This window comes from Hyla sarda, chromosome 6 (assembly GCF_029499605.1).
Source record: "Hyla sarda isolate aHylSar1 chromosome 6, aHylSar1.hap1, whole genome shotgun sequence".
NCBI lineage: Eukaryota > Metazoa > Chordata > Amphibia > Anura > Hylidae > Hyla > Hyla sarda.
The window spans coordinates 68,668,723-68,688,351 of record NC_079194.1 but is presented as its reverse complement, the minus strand read 5'-3'; the positions used below and the strand labels follow the sequence as shown (position 1 = coordinate 68,688,351).

The 19,629-nt window shown below is 43.6% G+C and overlaps 1 protein-coding gene across 5 annotated transcripts in view; it reads right to left on the bottom strand.

Annotated features, from left to right (window-relative positions):
* PFKFB4 (6-phosphofructo-2-kinase/fructose-2,6-biphosphatase 4) overlaps positions 1–19,629 on the bottom strand; it is a 95,025-nt gene that overhangs the window by 49,766 nt on the left and 25,630 nt on the right. For 2 of the 5 annotated variants that reach the window (XM_056524057.1, XM_056524058.1), the window contains exon 1: positions 6,969–7,155. The exons of 2 other annotated variants lie outside the window; for them this stretch is intronic. In XM_056524057.1, coding sequence (XP_056380032.1) covers positions 6,969–7,068 — 100 coding nt within the window. In that variant the 5' untranslated portion in view covers positions 7,069–7,155. Of the gene's footprint in view, positions 1–6,847; positions 6,870–6,968; positions 7,156–19,629 lie in introns of those variants that run through there. One more of the 5 variants, XM_056524062.1, reaches the window with a different exon arrangement.

The following is a 19,629-nucleotide window of genomic DNA, read 5'->3' as shown; positions in this document are numbered from 1 at the left end:
CAATAGCTGAAGGCGCACGGATTAGGAAACACTGCAATATTACAAAATACAAGCTTTACATTATAAACATGCATTCAATCGTCAGTCATGCAGAGGGAAATAGCTTTTTTGGTTTATAATTTGTTAGGGATACTCCGGTAGAGTTTTATTTATTATTTTTTTTATTATTATTATTTTTTTTTTTATCAACTGGTGCCAGAAACGTAACCAGATTTGTAAATGACTTCTGTAAAAAAAAAAATTTTACCCTTCCAGTACTTTTTAGCAGCTGTATGCTACAGAGTAAGGGGCGCAGGCAAGTACACAACATATGTCCAGGCAAACGGGGGTCTGTGGCAAATCATTTCTATACAGTGATCCCTCAACATACAATGGCCTCAACATACAATGTTTTTTTTTTTTTTTTGGACCATTGTAACTTGAAGCCAGACTCAACATACAATGTACGGACAGTCCAGATATGTGATACCTGTCACAACTGGAGGAACTGACCAATCAGAATGGGCATTTTACGGGTAAAACACCTGTATTACTGAAGTGTATGCACTGACTGGCCATCTGGTTGCGCCCCCTACAGTACAGGGAGGAACGACAAGTTCTGTACTACTCCTTATCTGTGCCAGGGTTAGCTGCTCCTTTGGACACCAAGTAAAGGTGGCTCCATTTGGGACACTGTGTGTACTGTATAGGACCCTAAAGAAGCTCCTGTCCCCTACATAAACCATTGTTTCCCAACCAGGGTGCCTCCAGCTGTTGCAAAACTACAACTCCCAGCATGCCCGGACAGCCGTTGGCTGTCCGGGCATGCTGGGAGTTGTAGTTTTGCAACAGCTGGAGGCACACTGCTTGGAAAGACAGTGATTTACAGCTCCCAGCAGATCTTTCTTACTTTTATATGTAAGGATTTGCTTTATCTGTATTAGTTATCTACCTATTTTTCTTTAATCCTCACCTTTTCCTATTTTTGATGACATTTTGGGGCTTCAGAACCAATTACCAGGTTTCCATAGAGTTCTGGTCTCAACATACAATGGTTTCAACACACAATGGTCGTCCTGGAACCAATTAATATTGTAACTTGAGGGACCACTGTACATCTGAATGGCGTCGATTGTGAGCATGTGCACGTCCCATTCAGATAAATGGAAAGGTCTCAGAAATTTCTGCAACAAATCTGCTATGTGTAAATATGCCCACGGGTGTCAGCCAATGGGTGCCCTGGTATGCTGGGAGTTGTAGTTTTGCAACAGCTGTAGGCACACTGGTTGGGAAACGCTGCTCTAAAAGCTGGAGGCACACTGGATATTCCCTAAAAAGGTAAATGCTGACTCAACACTTCCACTTACAGGAAGGGAAGGGATTTCCCTTTGTGGTTAAAATGTCACTAAACCAATTTTATATAAAAGCCAAGCAAACAAGGAAAACACAGACTGGCATGACGTTCAGCACTGACCATTCGGAGGCAGTGCTCTCAATTGGAAGTTGAATCATATTTTTTGATCGCCTACTAAAGAAACACACGTGCAACATTGTATCGATTCTTAAAATATTTACAATAATTGCGCCCATGTGCGTTCTTTAAATGGGTATTCCAGGAAAAAAAAAATGTTTATATATCAACTGGCTCCAGAAAGTTAAACAGATTTGTAAATTACTTCTATTAAAAAAAGCTTAATCCTTTCAGTACTTATGAGCTTCTGAAGTTAAGGTTGTCCTTTTCTGTCTAAGTTCTCTCTGATGACACGTGTCTCGGGAACCGCCCAGTTTAAAAGCAAATCCCCATAGCAAACCTCTTCTAAACTGGGCGGCTCCCGAGACAGGTGTCATCAGAGAGCACTTAGACAGAAAAGAACGACCTTAACTTCAGAAGCTCATAAGTACTGAAAGGATTAAGCTTTTTTTTAATAGAAGTAATTTACAAATCTGTATAACTTTCTGGAGCCAGTTGATATATTAAAATAAAAAGTTTTTTCCTGGAATATCCCTTTAATTGGTGGTTATTTGCAATTGCAACATTGTATCAATTATCAGAATATTTACAATAAGGCTGTGTCAATCTAGACCGGTCCCGTTCTTCTCCCGTCAAAAATAAAAAACAGACAAAAAAAAAAAAAAAAAAAAAAAAAAACACATTAACGGATGATATCCCTTATTGTTCAGTTAATAAACCAAAACATTTTTTTTTGTCCTGAGCATGCTCAGAAGTAAAAAAACGGATCAAAAAGATGGATTGAAAAAACGGATGAAAACGGATGACATTAAAGGCTCATCCGTTTCCCATAGACTTAAATGTTAAAATTTACTGTATCGTTTTTTCTTCAGTTTTTATTTTTTATTTTTTTTTGACTGGAGGAAAAATACTGCATGCATCGTCTTTTCTCCCGTAAAAAAAAAAAAAAAAAAAAAAAAAAAAAAAAATGAGTGAAGACTGGTGCAAAAGGATGTGAAAGGATTGTAAAAAAATCCCATTGACATCAATGGAATTATTTATTTTACAACCTGAAATGGTCGCACATCCACAATTTGTATTTTGATCTACTTGCTTCTCAGCATAAATTCAAAAACTAACAGGTTGTTAGTATACATTTTATCAAAAAGTACAAGCCCACTCGCCACGTTAAGGCCATCTATTCAGAGTGGGTCCCTAACATCCCTAGCATAGAATGGCGTAGCACTGGGAGGCAACCACCACCGCCACAACACCAATGCCCACAGGGGGAACGACCCACTGGCAGAGCAGCCCCAATGCCACTCAGACCAGTCCCAGGGCTGCACCTCCACATAGACACTGCACCACGGCAGTAACAGATGCCGCACAGCACCGCACCAGTGTGAACTAGGTGTAAAGGCTCACTTACCATGTGCCCCCAGTCAAGCTGGGAGGCTAACAGAAAGGAAGGGGCTCTGTGCAGCTTCCTGCTCATTTATATAGGGCTCAGCTGAGGGGGAGAGGTAGAGTGCAGACCAAGTAAAAACAACAAAAAAAAAGAGGGGGATAGAAAACACAAATTCAAGTAGAGAAAACAGCCATGGTCGCACATCCACAAATTGTATTTTGATCGAATTGTTTCTCAGCATAAATTGAAAAACTAACAGGTTGTTAGTATGCATTTTAATCAAAAAGTACAAGCCCACTTGCCACGGCAAGGCCACCTATTCAGAGTGGGTCCCTAGCATAGAATGGCGTAGCACAGGGCGGCGACCACCACTGCCACAACACCATTGCCCACAGGGGGAACGACCCACTGGCAGAGCAGCCCCAATGCCACTCAAACCAGTCCCAGACCAGTCTGTTTTCTCTATTTGAATTCACATTGTGTTTTCTATCCCACTCGCTTTTTTTGTTTTCACTTTGTCTGCACTCTGCCCCTTTCCCTCAGCCCAGGCATATATAAATTAGCGAGAAGCTGCTCAGGGCCCTTTCCTTCCTAGCAGCCTCCCAGTCTGACTGGGAGCACATGGTAAGTGAGCTTTTACACCTTGTTCACAATGGTTCAGTGCTGTGCGGCGTCCATTGCTGCCACGGCGCCGTGTCTATAGGGAGGCACTGCTCTGGGACTGGTTTGAGTGGCATTGGGGCTGCTCTGCCAGTGGGTCGTTCCCCCTGTGGGCACTGGTGTTGCGGTGGTGGTGGTGGTGGTGACCGCCCAGTGCTACACCATTTTGTGCTAGGGACATTAGGGACCCACTACTTACAGGTGGCCGTGACGTGGCTAGTGGGCTTGCACTTCATGATCATAAAGTAAACTAACGACCTGTTAGTTTAATTAATGTTGCTGAGAAGCATTAGATCAAGGTGCATGTTGTGGATGTGCGACCATGTCTGTTTTCTCTATTTGAATTCACATTGTGTTTTCTATCCCCCTCCTTTTGTTTTTACTTGGTCAGCACTCTGCCCCTCCCTCTCAGCCCAGACCTATACATGATGTTGTTAGGGACCAACTACTTACAGGTGGCCATGACGTGGCTAGCGGGCTTGCACTTCATGATCATAAAGTAAACTAACGACCTGTTAGTTTAATTAATGTTTCTGAGAAGCAATAGATCAAGGTGCATGATGTGGATGTGCGGCCATATCTGTTTTCTCTATTTGAATTCACTATTTTACAACCGTTTGTAATCGATTTACAAGCAGCAACACTGGAACCTAAATGGGGGGGGGGGGAAACACAGTGATAGACGGCCGTGTGAACGCACTCTTAGCCATGTTTGTCAATTGGTGGTTAGTGGCTTTATAAAAAGAAAAATAATAAATAATAATAATAAGGCTATTCGGTCATGCTGGGAGTGGTAGTTTTGCAACAGCTGTAGACATTCTAACACTAAGGTAGGGTCTCACACAGTGTATAGGCTGTATATTTTCTGTAGCTGATTTTGCTACCCATTGGCTTCAGTTGATAGATAGAAATTAGAGATGAGCGAACTTACAGTAAATTTGATTCGTCACGAACTTCTCGGCTCGGCAGTTGATGACTTTTACTGCGTAAATTAGTTGAGCCTTCGGGTGCTCCGGTGGGCTGGAAAAGGTGGATACATTCCTAGGAAAGAGTCTCCTAGGACTGTATCCACTTTTTCCAGCCCACCGGAGCACCGGAAAGCTGAACTAATTTATGCAGGAAAAGTCATCAACTGCCGAGCGGAGAAGTTCGTGACGAATCGAATTTACTGTAAGTTCGCTCATCTCTAATAGAAATACGCAGAATATACGCTTCATGGGACCCTACCCTGCGGGTGTATTCACACATACAGTATTCTACGTTTATTTAATGCTGCAGATTTGAAGCTGTGTTCAATCAGTCAGTTTACACTGAAATCTGCAGCATCAAATATGCGCCGTATACTGTACATGTGACTACACCCTTAAAAAGGTAAATTAAATGGCAGACTGCAACACTGTATCGATTATTAGAACCCTTTGTGTATTCTCTAAAGAAACTAACCACCAATCTAAAGACAAAACTTATTATAAATATTCCAATAATTGATACAATGTTGAAAGCCTAATTAAGTACCATATAAAAAATTTTTTATATTATATATATGTATATATATTATATATAAAAAACACCTTGGCTTCATTATAAATAAATCTAATAACTGATACAATGTTACGAGCACAAGTAACCACCAATCATAAAGAACACACACCTGAGCTCAATTATTGTAAATATTCTAAGAATGGATACAATGTTGCAACTCAACTTCAATATGAAACCACAGCCTAAGGGTAAAGGCCATGGACACCGGCCATTAACCCTTGTGATCATAACTGGGGAGAAGGTTCAGCACCACGGAGCGGGACACGCCGGTCCAGTCAGCATCTCACCTACTGCGGTAAATGACAGGAGCAATAATCAGTGAATCTGCTGAAGGGAAGAAGTTCCGCCGCTTGTCGATGGGTAAAATTGGCAAAGTTGACGTTATTTATAGACTATTATAAGAGGAGCGAAGCTTTTCATTGTGACTGTAGTCCGAGAGATGCAGATGGTGCTGAAGCGGTCCTACTGCAGTGTGACACCAACCCCCACCCCCTTCCCCAAAATGCTCAGATACTGCGTCACCAGGAGACAGACAGGCATTTAGCTTTATTATAGGCTGGCACCTTTACCGATGCCCTGCTGCCCCATTTATATACACATGCTGGGCATAGTCCTCTCTGTATATACTGTATACCACTTTATGCTCCATAGTCACCTTCCTATATGTGTTATGCATTATACCAGGGTGCCTTCAGCTGCTGCAAAACTACAACTCCCAGCATGCCCGGACAGCCGAAGGCTGTCCGGGCATGCTGGGAGTTGTAGTTTTGCAACACTTGTTGGGAAACGCTGCATTATACATTCATCTATGTGGCACAATCTCAGGGTGCATATTAATTATTGTACCATCTCTGAATGGGCACTGTTGGCACATGAATGTGTAGTTATGCCAGCCGTAAGCAGAGATCCAATACCACCCTGTGCCACTTCAGTATGGGCATAGCAAGGGTTTTTTAATGCCCCGACACTGTTGTAGGCAACCTCAATCAATACCCTGCTCCTCCATCCTCATACAGATGTATATACTGTATATAGAACACATGCCAGGGCATAGGCACAGGGCATTATACATTCATCTCATCATACATAAGTTATTGTGCCATCTCTGAATGGGCACTGTTGGCACATGCATGTGTAGTAATTATGCCAGCCCTAAGCAATCAGAAATCCAATACCACCCTGTGCCACTTCAGTATGGGCATAGCAAGGGTTTTTCATGCCCTGGCACTGTTGTGGGCAACCTCAATCAATACCCTGCTCCTCCATCCTCATACAGATGTATATACTGTATACAGAACACATGCCAGGGCATTGGCACAGGGCATTATACCAGTTATTCATTATACATTCATCTGATCATACATAAGTTATTGTGCCATCTCTCTGAATGGGCACTGTTGGCACATGCATGTGTACTAACTATGCCAGCCCTAAACAATCAGAGATCCAATACCACCCTGTGCCACTTCAGTATGGGCATAGCAAGTGTTTTTTATGCCCTGACACTGTTGTGGGCAACCTCAAACAATACCCTGCTCCTCCATCCTCATACAGATGTATATACTGTATACAGAACACATGCCAGGGCATTATATATTCATCTGATCATACATAAGTTATTGTGCCATCTCTGAATGGGCACTGTTGGCACATGCATGTGTAGTAATTATGCCCGTCCCATACAAAGCGATATATAATGCCAATTTAATATGGGCACAGCAAGTGGCAGTGGTGTGGGCTACCTGTCTATATACATGACATGCCAGCCCAAGTGCCAGCTGATGGCAGAACAGTTATAAGTTACCCACATGCCCCATAGACTTCGCTTCACTTGTTCCCATCCCATAGACGGAGCGATCACGTGACCACATCACCCTGATACATTGTAACAACAAGGCTGTAACGCCCGCCACGGGGCACCTGTATTACCTCTCCTCTGGGCGCTGTGCGGCACCGGGTGCCCATTGTTAGAGGGAACCCAGATCTTTTTCAGGGGGTTCTGTGTGAGCTCCCGGGGGGAGTCCGCCATCACCGCGTCGGGGGGTGGGGGGGCAGCGGTCGGGTCGGGCAGCACGCGATCTGCAGTTCGGCTGCCCCGCACACAGCGAGGAGTCCGACCGGAACGCCCCGCCCAGGGGGAGGAACCAGCTTACCGCACAGGCACGAGTACGTGCGCACCACCCACCTGCCGTATTGCACCGAGATGAAGCACACTCTCTTTACAACCATCTCTACAGGACATAACTAGAAACAAAAACACATACAAGGGGAAGTTTATCAAAACCTGTCCAGAGTAAAAGTTGCTGAGTAGCCCATAGTAACCAATCAGATCGCTACTTTCATTTTTCAGAAGCATTTTTCAAAACTGAAAGAAGCAATCTCATTGGTTGCTATGGGCAACTCAGCATCTTTTCCTCTTGACAGATTTAGATAAATCTCCCCCACAGTATCTACTGGCATCAGACTTTTCCTAAAGAAGCCCCATCTAGACCATCCTTCATTTATAGTGAAGGCCCCTAAGGCCATGTTCGCACTGATGTGGTACCCGGGAGGGTAATGGTGTCTAGGGTGTCGCGGTGATAGTGTAGGTTATATTGGTGTTAACCCTTAATTGTCGTGATGCCAGGGTGAGGTTTCCTCAATGTAAGGCTGGGTTCACACTACGATTTGTAACTACGGTTCCCGTATACGGCTGGGAGCAGAGGTGGCGGGCTTAATTGCGGCGCCTGCACTCAGCCGTATAGGGGAACCATATTTAATGCATGTCTATGAGCCGACCGGAGTGAACCGCAGCCTCCGGTCGGCTGCTTTTTCGTCCGTATGCGGTTTCCCGACCGCAGGCAAAAACGTGGTCGACCGCGTTTTTGCCTACGGTCGGGAAACCGCATACGGCCGAAAAAGCAGCCGACCGGAGGCTGCGGTTCACTCCGGTCGGCTCATAGACATGCATTAAATATGGTTCCCCTATACGGCTGAGTGCAGGCGCCGCAATTAAGCCCGCCCCCTCTGCTCCCAGCCGTATACGGGAACAGTAGTTACAAATCGTAGTGTGAACCCAGCCTAATGGTCCTACCACCAACCGTCCCACAAACGGCAGGGCGAAAAAACGGAATGTCCACAGCAGATTTTATGAAGCAAACTAGAAGTAACTTTACTGCGTATTTTATGCAACGGCATGGAACATAGCAGTCTTTTTGAGAGAGAGAACCGTGGTACAGGTTCCTCACAGGTTTGCTGGGACTCCGAGATCAATGAGCTTTGGTGCTAGCCACTGTGCTACTATTTTTAGAAGAATTGGATTTGTAGTAGTCACACAGGATTTAGTAGATTGAGCTTGGATAACTCACAGTTTTGTGGCTGCTAGGTATTAGGCTTCAGGCATAGCTTGAATTGATGCTGAAGATATGAGATTAGTGCTGCTTGATAGTCCGGAACTAAGAGCGTGCCAAGAGAAGAGAATTGAGTGGCAGCAGCACCTAATGTTAAGGGGGTGGGACAAAGCTCATCAGGTATCACATGACCCAAAGGTCCTTAAACCATAATACAAATTTAATTGAAGGCACGTGACCTCTAAGGTCCTAAACAGAGGTATTCCTATACAACATATACACACACATATATATATATATATATTATATATATTATATATATATATATATATATATATATGATCAAATTCAAAAATTCCGCAGCACACCAAAAATAGATGCAAAAGGTGGTGGATTTATTAGCCTGACGGCATAGCGACGTTTCGGCTGCCCATTTGCAGCCTCTCTCAAATCCAACACCTTTTGCATCTATTTTTGGTGTGCTGCCCGGTCCTTTTTTTTTTGGTTGTGCTGCCCCACAGAGATATATAATATTATATATATATATATATATATATATATATATATATATATATATATATATACACACACACACATACATACATACACACACCCATTAAATACCATTTATATGAGGCGACTAGGGGTTAGTCCTACAGAAGAACCCTATTGACATGGAGGGACTCTGGCTGAGGGGACTTTAGACAAAGGGACAGGACCAGGTCCTGTACCGGGACACCACACTGAGAAATTACCAAGCAGAACCTAGCTTGGAGATTCCGTTGCAGCAGAGTCCAATTGTTTTCAATGGCATTCTGCTGCACCGTACAGACTGAAGAATTTCCGCGCCTAAATATAAAATTATATTCCGTCCTCCCAAGAAAGAAACGACATTGAATCCACCCAGAAATGCATCGCCACCTATGGAGACGGCGCACTTCCGAGTGGTCCTATCACGAGCATGTTCAGCAGTTATCCGCTCGGAAATATTTTGAACGGACATCCGTAAAAATTCTGCCATGTGAACATAGCCGAAGTTTATTTCTGGTCTAATTCTACGGAACTGACTGTCCGATTCCAAGCAGATTTGGGTTCCAAAGTGGCGAAACTGCTCTGAACAGTTGTTTCACCTGTATCCAATCGGGAACGTGTCTTCAGAAAATGAACTGTTCACTAAATAAAGCTTTTATATGTTAAACATTTCTTTATTTATTTATTTATTTATTTTATTTAAAGAATTTCCGGTGATGTTTTTTCTAATTTTCCCCATTTTACTATCTATATTTCATAATAATACTAAAATCATGCTGTTTCCATTTTGGCCACTAGGTTTAAATGGACACTTTCGGGGAGATTTATCAAATCCTATGCAGAGGAAAAGTTGACCAGTTGCCCATAGCAACCAATCAGATCGCTTTTTTTAGTTTTTCAGAGACCTTGTTAAAAAATAACAGAAGCAATCTGATTGGTTGCTATGGGTAACTGGTCAACTTTGATCCGTCAGCCTAGCTAGTACTAGGCAAAACAACAAAAGTAGGTCTGTGGGATTGTCTGCGTCAGCCGCGCTTTTCTCCCCACTTGTTCTAACAACTAGTTGGGGTCTAATCATTCTGATCCCGACCAATCAGAACTTGATATGTCTGATATGGCAGCCAACGGCTAAAGGATACTGAGGGTTGTAGTAAATATAAAACACCTAAATAAGAAATGCACTACATGATAGGAGTAGCCGTATATCTACTAGGCTGTCACAGGTTCTTACTAGAGCATCTAGAACAGTGGTCTTAAACCTGCAGACCTCCAGATGTTGCAAAACTACAACTCCCAGCATGCCCGGACAGCCAACGGCTGTCCGGGCATGATGGGAGTTGTAGTTTTGCAACATCTGGAGGTCCGCAGGTTGAAGACCACTGATCTAGAGCATACTGGTTTGTATAGTCCAAGCATAGATGTGGGGGCAGTAGTAGACAATAAGGCATGCTGGGGCTTCTAGTTTAAAGGGGTATTCCAGGCAAAAACTTTTTATATATATATCTCAACTGGCTCCGGAAAGTTAAACTGATTTGTAAATTACTTCTATTAAAAAATTAATCCTTCCAATAGTTATTAGCTTCTGAAGTTTTCTGTCTAACTGCTCAATGATGATGTCACGTCCCGGGAGCTGTGCATGATGGGAGAATATCCCCATAGGAGCTGGACAGCTCCCGGGATGTGAGTCATCAGAAAGCAGTTAGACAGAAAACAGCAACTCAACTTCAGAAGCTAATAACTATTGGAAGGATTAAGATTTTCTAATAGAAGTAATTTACAAATCTGTTTAACTTCCCGGAGCCAGTTGTTATATAAAAAAAGTTTTTGCCTGGAATACCCCTTTGAGCACAGATAAAATGGGGGGGGGGGGGGGGGGGGGGGGAATAGTGACAAAATGGAGAGATAGGACATGGGGGGGGGGGAATTGGTTATAAAATGGGGCGGGGGAATTTCACCATTTGTTTATCATATTGCAATCGCATATTGATACCACAATATTTTTCCCCATAAATGCAATAGGAAAAAATGTCCTCAAATTGTGCAGCCCTAGAACATACCCAAAGGGCTATCTTTAACTCTTCCCACCTATAGCGAGAACAACACTAAGGCCATGTCCACACGTTGGAATTTTAACAGCATTCTGCTGTGATGTGCGCACGACAGAATTCCCGTGTCCGCAGAAAGAATGAACACGTTCATTCTTTCTGCAGACACAGCACGGAATGCATTGCCGTCTATGAGAAAACGCTTGTAGTTTAAGCAAATATCGTGACATGAAATGGGGGGGGGGGGGGGGGGTGGTTTAATAGTGATAACGCAGAACAATCCTGTTAAATTCAACGGGACTCTGCTGCAGCGGAATCTCCGTCATGAATTCCAATGCAGAATCCGGTTCGGAAATTCAGATGTGTGAACATGGCCTAATACTGACTTTATACAGAGGCACGCACAAGATTTCTTTCTGTCGCATTCTGCATCAGAGGCTATATGACTAGGGGGCTATGTACTGCCCTCCAGGCCCTGCCATGTGCATGATGCCACAAGCTGTTAAAATGTTGCTAGGATTCAGGGAAAAGCCTGTGAGTCCTGTTCCTCCTGTTCACACAGAATGAATGGCAGCTTACCCTGTATATAAAACTCAGACGGGAAAAGCAAGACTGCAGCAGGGATAAGGTAATGACAGGGCTTCCAGCTAAGGGAGACAGAGTTTGTTTTCTGTAAGCAACATTGTATGGAGTAAAAAATAAAATAAAAAAAAATATATAATAATAATAATAATAATAATGATAGTATTGACACCGTTTAAAATGTAAGTATATGCAGATGTAGCGGAATTCCACAAGTGGAAATTCAGAAGTGTGAATGGGAGTGTGCGGAATCCCATAAGAGTCTATGGGCTTTAATTTGAGGCGGAATACCGGAAGCGGAAATTCTGCCGTGTGAGTAGACCCTTGGGCTGAGTTCACACTGCAGAAAATCTGCAGGAGATCAAGCTGGTGGCGCTAGGACTGAGCAGACTGGATTGCTGCCCCCATAGACTGCAATGCATTTCTTGGTGGATCTTTTGGGAGATCTGCTCAGAAATGCATTGTCATCTATGGGGATGGCAATGTAGTCCCCGCGGTCCTAGTGCCGACGGCTTGATCTCCAGCAGAAATTCCACAGTGTGAACCTAGCCTTAGCAGTGGCACCATAATAAGTAAATGTCATAACTTCACTGGATTATTTTTGTTACAGAGTATAAATGACAACGATTGTTCCTTGCTGCTTCGCGCACAGCTGTCTGTCACCAGGCAGAAGGGAGGTTTCTTGCTCAGTAAGTTCTTACTGCTAATGTGAACAGAGCCATAAGGGCCTTTATCTCTACACTGTGCCCCTTGCAGGACACATCCTTGCATCATATTTAAAGGGGTACTACCGCGGAAATTTTTATTTTTTTAAAATCAATTAGTGCCAGAAAGTTAAACAGATTTGTAAATTACTTCTATTAAAAAAATCTTAATCCTTCCAGTACCTATTAGCTGCTACTACAGAGGAAATGGTTTTCTTTTTGGAACACAGTGCTCTCTGCTGACATCACGAGCACAGTGCTCTCTGCTGACATATCTGTCCATTTTAGGAACTGTCCAGAGCAGCATATGTTTTCTATGGGGATTTTCTCCTACTCTGGACAGTTCCTAAAATGGACAGAGGTGTCAGCAGAGAGCACTGTGGTCATGATGTCAGCAGAGAGCTCTGTGTTCCAAAAAGAAAACCCATTTCCTCTGTAGTATTCAGCAGCTAATAAGTACTGGAAGGATTAAGATTTTTAATAGACGTAATTTACAAATCTGTTCAACTTTCTGGCACCAGTTGATTAAAAAAAAAAAAAAAAAAAAAACGTTTTCCATGGGAGTACCCCTTTAACACACGACTACCTCATTACAGAAAGGTGAATAGTCTGATGACTTTATCCTGACAAAACACACATAGTACTGTCAGCCTTGTAAATTGCATCAACCTTTGTCTACTATTTAGCAATATCCTTGGCAGTGCTGGGACATATTACAACACACAAATGATACTCTCATAGCTGGCAGACCCAAGTTTACACGTTGGGCTTGCATGCATTCAGGCAGCTTTCATGTCATTGGAACGGCCAGATATTATGTAGTAATTAGCCGAGTACCCGGCGTTGCCCGGTTTTTCCTTCCTCATCCTTGTTGGGGAGGAAAATCAACAAAAGGAGGAAGTTTTTGACTTCATATCCAATCCTCATAAATTGTTGTCATTTCCCTACCCCATATCCCAACCTTACATCCCATCCTCCTATCCCGACCTCCCATCCCCGATCCGTAATTTGTGACCAGGTATTGAAATATCTCCAGCTGTACGGAAGTTATGCGAGAACATACATTTCCCATTGATTTGCATGTGACATTAAACAAAAACCCTGACCCTCACAAATGGGGGTAGTTAAGGGTTAAATTAACTATCCTTTATTTTAAGTGGATATATAAGTAACATGTGACCCAGTATTATTGAAATATCTCCAGCAGTTTGGAAGTTATGCGGTAACATATATTTCCCATTGACTTGCATGGGACTTTAAACATAAGCCCCGCCCCTGGCAAATGGGGGTGAGTAAGGGTTAAATCACCTATCCTATGTTTGTTGTTGACATAAAAGTAACAAGTGTGCAAGTTTCATGTTAATATCTTTAGCCGTTTGGAAGTTTTTGGGGAACAAACATACAAACATAAATACGTTGGAGAGATAGAGAGATAGAGATATATATATATTATATATATATATATATATATATATATATATAGTTACTATAGTCCAGTGGTCTCCAACCTGCGGACCTCCAGATGATGCAAAACTACAACTTCCAGCATGCCCGGACAGCCAAAGGCTGTCCGGGCATGCTGGGAGTTGTAGTTTTGCAACATCTGGTGGTCTGCAGGTTGGAGACCACTGGACTATAGTCTCTTCAATTCTGCAATATTTGAAAGCAATGGCAAACATTACTCCTCTGTCTATATTACTGTATTCCACTGCTCGCAGTGTATTCTTCACACATAGCCAGTCACATAAAATTGTTTCATGTTTTGCAATAGCAACACAAATATTAAAAAGGGGGTTTCCCGGACTAGATTATTGATGGGGTATCCACAGGTTAGACCGGCAATCGCTGATCGGACGGGACTCCCATCAAATCATCAGTTTTGCGCCCTGCACTACACAGTGAATTGGGCTGGAAGCCCTGCACCATTTATCGTAAAGGGAAATCTCATCATCCAATAGGACAAGATTATGTCAGCTGCAAATTACAGGGGATACAAGCACAGCAGCCGGACCATGAAAAGACTGTGGATCCACAGACAAAATCCAGTGAGGGACCATGAAAAGACTGTGGATCCACAGACAAAATCCAGTGAGGGACCATGAAAAGACTGTGGATCCACAGACAAAATCCAGTGAGGGACCATGAAAAGACTGTGGATCCACAGACAAAATCCAGTGAGGGACCATGAAAAGATTGTGGATCCACAGACCAAATCCAGATTGTGGATCCACAGACCAAATCCAGATTGTGGATCCACAGACCAAATCCAGATTGTGGATCCACAGACAAAATCCAGATTGTGGATCCACAGACAAAATTTCCTCAGTGTGAACATACTCTCATGGAAATATAAGACGCACTGCAAACAAGGCATTATTGTGTGGCGTTTTTCCTCACTTTGCAAGTCTGGGATCACACATAGGTTAAAGGGGTATTCCAGGAAAAAACTTTTCTTTTTTTTTTTTTTTATTATATCAACTGGCTCCAGAAAGTTAAACAGATTTGTAAATTACTTCTATTAAAAAAATCTTAATCCTTTCAGTACTTATGAGCTTCTGAAGTTAAGGTTGTTCTTTTCTGTGCTCTCTGATGACACGTGTCTCGGGAACCGCCCAGTTTAGAAGAGGTTTGCTATGGGAATTTGCTTCTAAACTGGGCGGTTCCCGAGACACGTGTCATCAGAGAGCACTTAGACAGAAAAGAACAACCTTAACTTCAGAAGCTCATAGGTACTGAAAGAATTAAGATTTTTTAATAGAAGTAATTTACAAATCTGTTTAAATTTCTGGAGCCAGTTGAGATATATAAAAATAATTTTTCTTACAATTTTGGATTAGAATCCGTAAACATTTCTCCGTACCCCACATGATTCTCAAGCCTTTTGTTGCAACCCATAGTGAATGTGCCCCCCACCGACTGCATGATTTACTCCATGGCTGACAACCATTACAGGCAGAGAATGCTCTGATGTTTTGTCATGAAGATGAATGACTGACCCCCCCCCCCCCCCATCACTATTTTTAATCCTCTTAGGCCTTGTTCACACGGCAGAAACAGACGAAAAAATTTGGCTAGGAAATTGCAGTTTATTTTCAATAGAATTCTGCTGCACTGTGCACGCGGCAAAATTTCTGCAGCGGAAACATTTGCCAAAATTCCTATTCTGACCACTGACATGTCAATTCTCTCTGCAGAATCCGCTCGGAAACGCATTGCCGTCCATTAAGATGGCCCATTTCCGAGCGTTCCAGCATGTCCGCCAGAAATTTTACGGCCGGACTGGCCACAAAAAATTTGCCATATGAACATAACGCCTAAGGGTGCGTTCATATGCTGTTTGTTTTTGCAGGTTTTCCGCTGCGTATTTGAAAGTGGGCGGGCTCTTGTCTTGATTTTCCACGGAGGAATTTACGTTGCGGAAAATCCGCCACAGTCCCTACTGACTTCAACGGGGCTTGCGGTGGATTTTCCGCAGCGTAAATTCCTCCGTGGAAAATCTGCTGCGTACAGCCGACAAGAGCCCGCCCCCTTTCAAATACGCAGCGGAAAACCCGCAAAAATAAAAAGCGTGTGAACGCACCATAAGGGCTCATTTACACAAGCGGATCCCTTTTCAAACTCGCAGAGGATCTCCAGCTGCGAGTTTGAAAAGCGGCAGGGTCTCCGTCTCCAGAATGATCCCAATTTGCAATGGAAAAGATCATCAAGGGAGGTTTAGATTATTGTGTTGCAGATACTTTAGTTTTGGCAGTTTTAAAATATAAAAAAAAATTTCTCTGTGATGCAAAATGTAATTACAGTAAAATATACCAATATATTAGGATCCTGTGTATATTGGAGAGGGCCAAGAGTCAAGAAAATGTTTTTTGTTTTTTTAAATGCATGACATGTTTACATGGTCTTCTTGCACCACCTAGTGGTCAGTTTAAGGTGGTGCACTGACTAGCTGGTAAGTGATTACAGAAGCAGAGCTGGCAAAATCTACATGTATCCCTAGGGAAGCATCCTGCCAATTGGTTTTACTCCAGTCCAGTGTTTCCCAACCAGGGTGCCTCCAGCTGTTGCAAAACTACAACTTCCAGCATGCCCGGACAGCCAAAGGCTGTCCGGGCATGCTGGGAGTTTTAGTTTTACAACAGCTGGAGGCACCCTGGTTGGGAAACACTGCTCTACGCACTCACTGACTTTTTGGCAAAATATTCACAATGGGGGAGATTTATCAAATCCTGTCCAGAGGAAAAGTTGCGATCTGACTGGTTGCTATGGGCAACTTTTCCTTTGCACAGGTTTGGATAAATCTCCCCCCGTGTGTAGCTGATAAACATGCCTGTGTGGGCTGAGCGTGCATGTGTATTAACAAAAATAGGGGGAATGACTGTTGCCAGATAACAGCAGTTAACACCCTCCTGAGGAACAAAGGGGAAGGCATGCCGAAACCTGCTGCCCCCATAACATTTGATTACCAACATGTATCTAAGGGTCTGTTCACACTGCTAAACTACATGTCAATATGAATGTGGATTTGATGCAGATTTTCCCCATTGACATTGACGTGTTTCCTATGCTATTTGCGGAATGTCTGCCTGTGTTTTCGGGGTGGATATTCGTTTTCAAGGCAAAAAAAAAAATGTGGCGTTTTTCCCAGAAAAGCCATGCGACAGCAGACTAGGTCACAAAAAAAGAAATAAACATAAAAAAATAAATAAAAGACATTGATTTTTCAAATCAACTGGTGCCAGAAAGTTAAACAGATTTGTAAATTACTTCTATTTAAAAATCTTAAAGGAGTGGTCCAGTGGTGACTCAGTGGTGAACAACTTATCCCCTATCTTAAGGATAGGGGATAGGTTTGAGATCGCGGGGGGTCCGACCGCTGGGGCCCCCTGCGATCCCCCGTATGGAGCCCCGACAGCCCGCGGGAAGGGGGAGTGTCGACCTCCGCACGAAGCGGCGGCCGACACGGCCCCTCAATACAACTCTATGGCAGAGCCGGTACACTGCCTTTGGCAATGTCCTGCTCTGCCATAGAGATGTATTGAGGGGGCGTGTCGGCCGCCGCTTCGTGTGGGGGTCGACACCCGCTATCTGGCCGGAGAGCCGGGGCCCCGTACTGAGAGATCGCAGGGGGCCCCAGCGGTCGGACCCCCCGCGATCCCCTTAGGATAGGGGATAAGTTTTTCACCACTGGACTACCCCTTTAATTCTTCCAGTACTTATCAGCTGCTGTATATTCAGGGATGAGGAAACTGTATCGCCCGACGCCCGGGACATGCAGTTCCGGGTGCTGGGCAGGTGAATTCTTTAGGCATTTGGCCCTGCTTCGGTAAGCAGGGCTAAATGCCTGAGGAATTCACATATAAGGGTGCGTTCACACCCTATTACTAGCAGCGGGTTACACTACCATTAATTTAAATGGGTCTACAGACAGTCCGCAATAGTGTCAGATTTGCGGACTGTCCGCAGACCCATTCAAATTAATGGCAGCGTAACACACATCTGGTTTCCCGCAGCGGGGCGTGTGATGACGTCACTCATCGCGCGCACCTCCGTCAGGACCGAGGATGCGGTCCAGCACCATAGGGCCCGTGAGCCTGCCGGAGTGCACATGGGGGCGGAAGACAGGTAAAAGCAGGGGGAGGGGGTTTGGTGAATTAGTGAATGATGTGGCTAAGGAGGAGGGAGGGGGCTGAAATATAATGGCCCATGGGGGAGGGGGGCTAAAATATAATGGCACAGGAGAATGATGTGGCACAGGGTGTGATAAAGGGAGGGGGGTGATGAACTGGCACAGGATGGCAGCAGCCACATTTCTAATGCTGATACTGATACTACATTGTGCAATGCGATGCATGCAATTGGCAGTATAGCAAGGAGTGTGTCACCAAACTATGTAAGGGCGTCACCATGAAAAGTTTGGAAAGCTCTGACTTAGGGAGTATAATTTTTTTTAATGGGAGCGCTACCTGCCTACCTGATGGGGGTCATATTATCTGGGGAACTGTCTACCTACTGGGGGAACTCTACCTAATGGGGTCATTTCTATCTGGGGCTCTCTCTGGGAGCCCTACTTTTTTACCAACTGGGGTAGGACATGTACATACTAGGGGAGCCCTACATGCCTGCCTACCTGAAGTGGGGACTAACTATTTAATGGGGCCGACTTACTTATCAGGGGCCCGATCTACCTAATGGGGTGACATACTGGTCTGCCAATTCAAGGGGTACTCCGGTGAAAAAAATATTTATTTCAGATCAACTGGTGTCAGAAAGTTAAACAGATTTGAAAATTACTCCAATTTAAAAATCTTAATCCTTCCAGTACTTAGCTGCTGTATACTACAGAGGAAGCTCTTTTATTTTTGAATTTTCTTTCTGTCTGACCAGTGCTCTCTGCTGACACATCTGTCTATTTCAGGAACTGTGCAGAGCAGAAGATGTTAGCTATGGGGATTTGCTCTTACACTGGACAGTTCCTGACATGGACAGAGGTGTCAGCAGAGAGCACTGTGGTCAGACAGAAGGGAAATTCAAAAAGAAAAAGGTTTCCTCTGTAGTATACAGCAGCTGATAAGGACTGGAAGGATTAAGATTTTTAAATTGAAGTAATTGACAAATCTGTTTAACTTTCTGATACCAGTTAATCTGAAAAAAAAAAAAAAAAAAAATTGTTTAGTAGAGTACCCTCTTTAATAAGCAGACCAGTATGTCACCAGTTGATTTAAAAAAAATAAATAAAAAAAGTTTTCCAGTGGAGTATCCCTTTAAGTTTCTATTAAAAGGGGTACTCCGGCCCTAATACATCTTATCCCCTATCCAAAGGATAGGGGATAAGATGTCTGATCGCGGGGGTCCCGCCGCTGGGGACCCCCGCAATCTGTCATTTGGCACCCTCCTTTGCAAGCTCTCCCATAGATTTGCATTGAGGGGGGTAGGGCGTGACATCACACGGGTGTGGAGTCATGACGTCATGATATTCCGGGCCCGTGGTCGTCACGCTGCACACTCGGAGCCTCCTTTTTTAAAAAAAAAAAATTTCCACACCCCTGATATGCCAGTGTAGTTGTGTAGTTCTTTTCTGTCTGACCACAGTGCTCTCTGCTGACACCTCTGTCCATGTCAAGAACTGTCCAGAGCAGGAGAGGTTTGCTTTGGGGATTTGATCCTACTCTGGACAGTTCCTGACATGGACAGAAGTGTCAGCAGAGAGCACAGTGGTCAGACTGGAAAGAACTACACAACTTTCTCTGTAGCATACAGCAGCTGTTAAGTACCAGAAGGTACTTTAAGGGAAAAGTTGCCTAATTTTATTTATTTTTTACTTTCTGCTGTATCCTGTCAAATGATTGTCAGTCACTGTGTCAACTTAAACTGTATCTATTAAAAACAAACAAACAAAGAA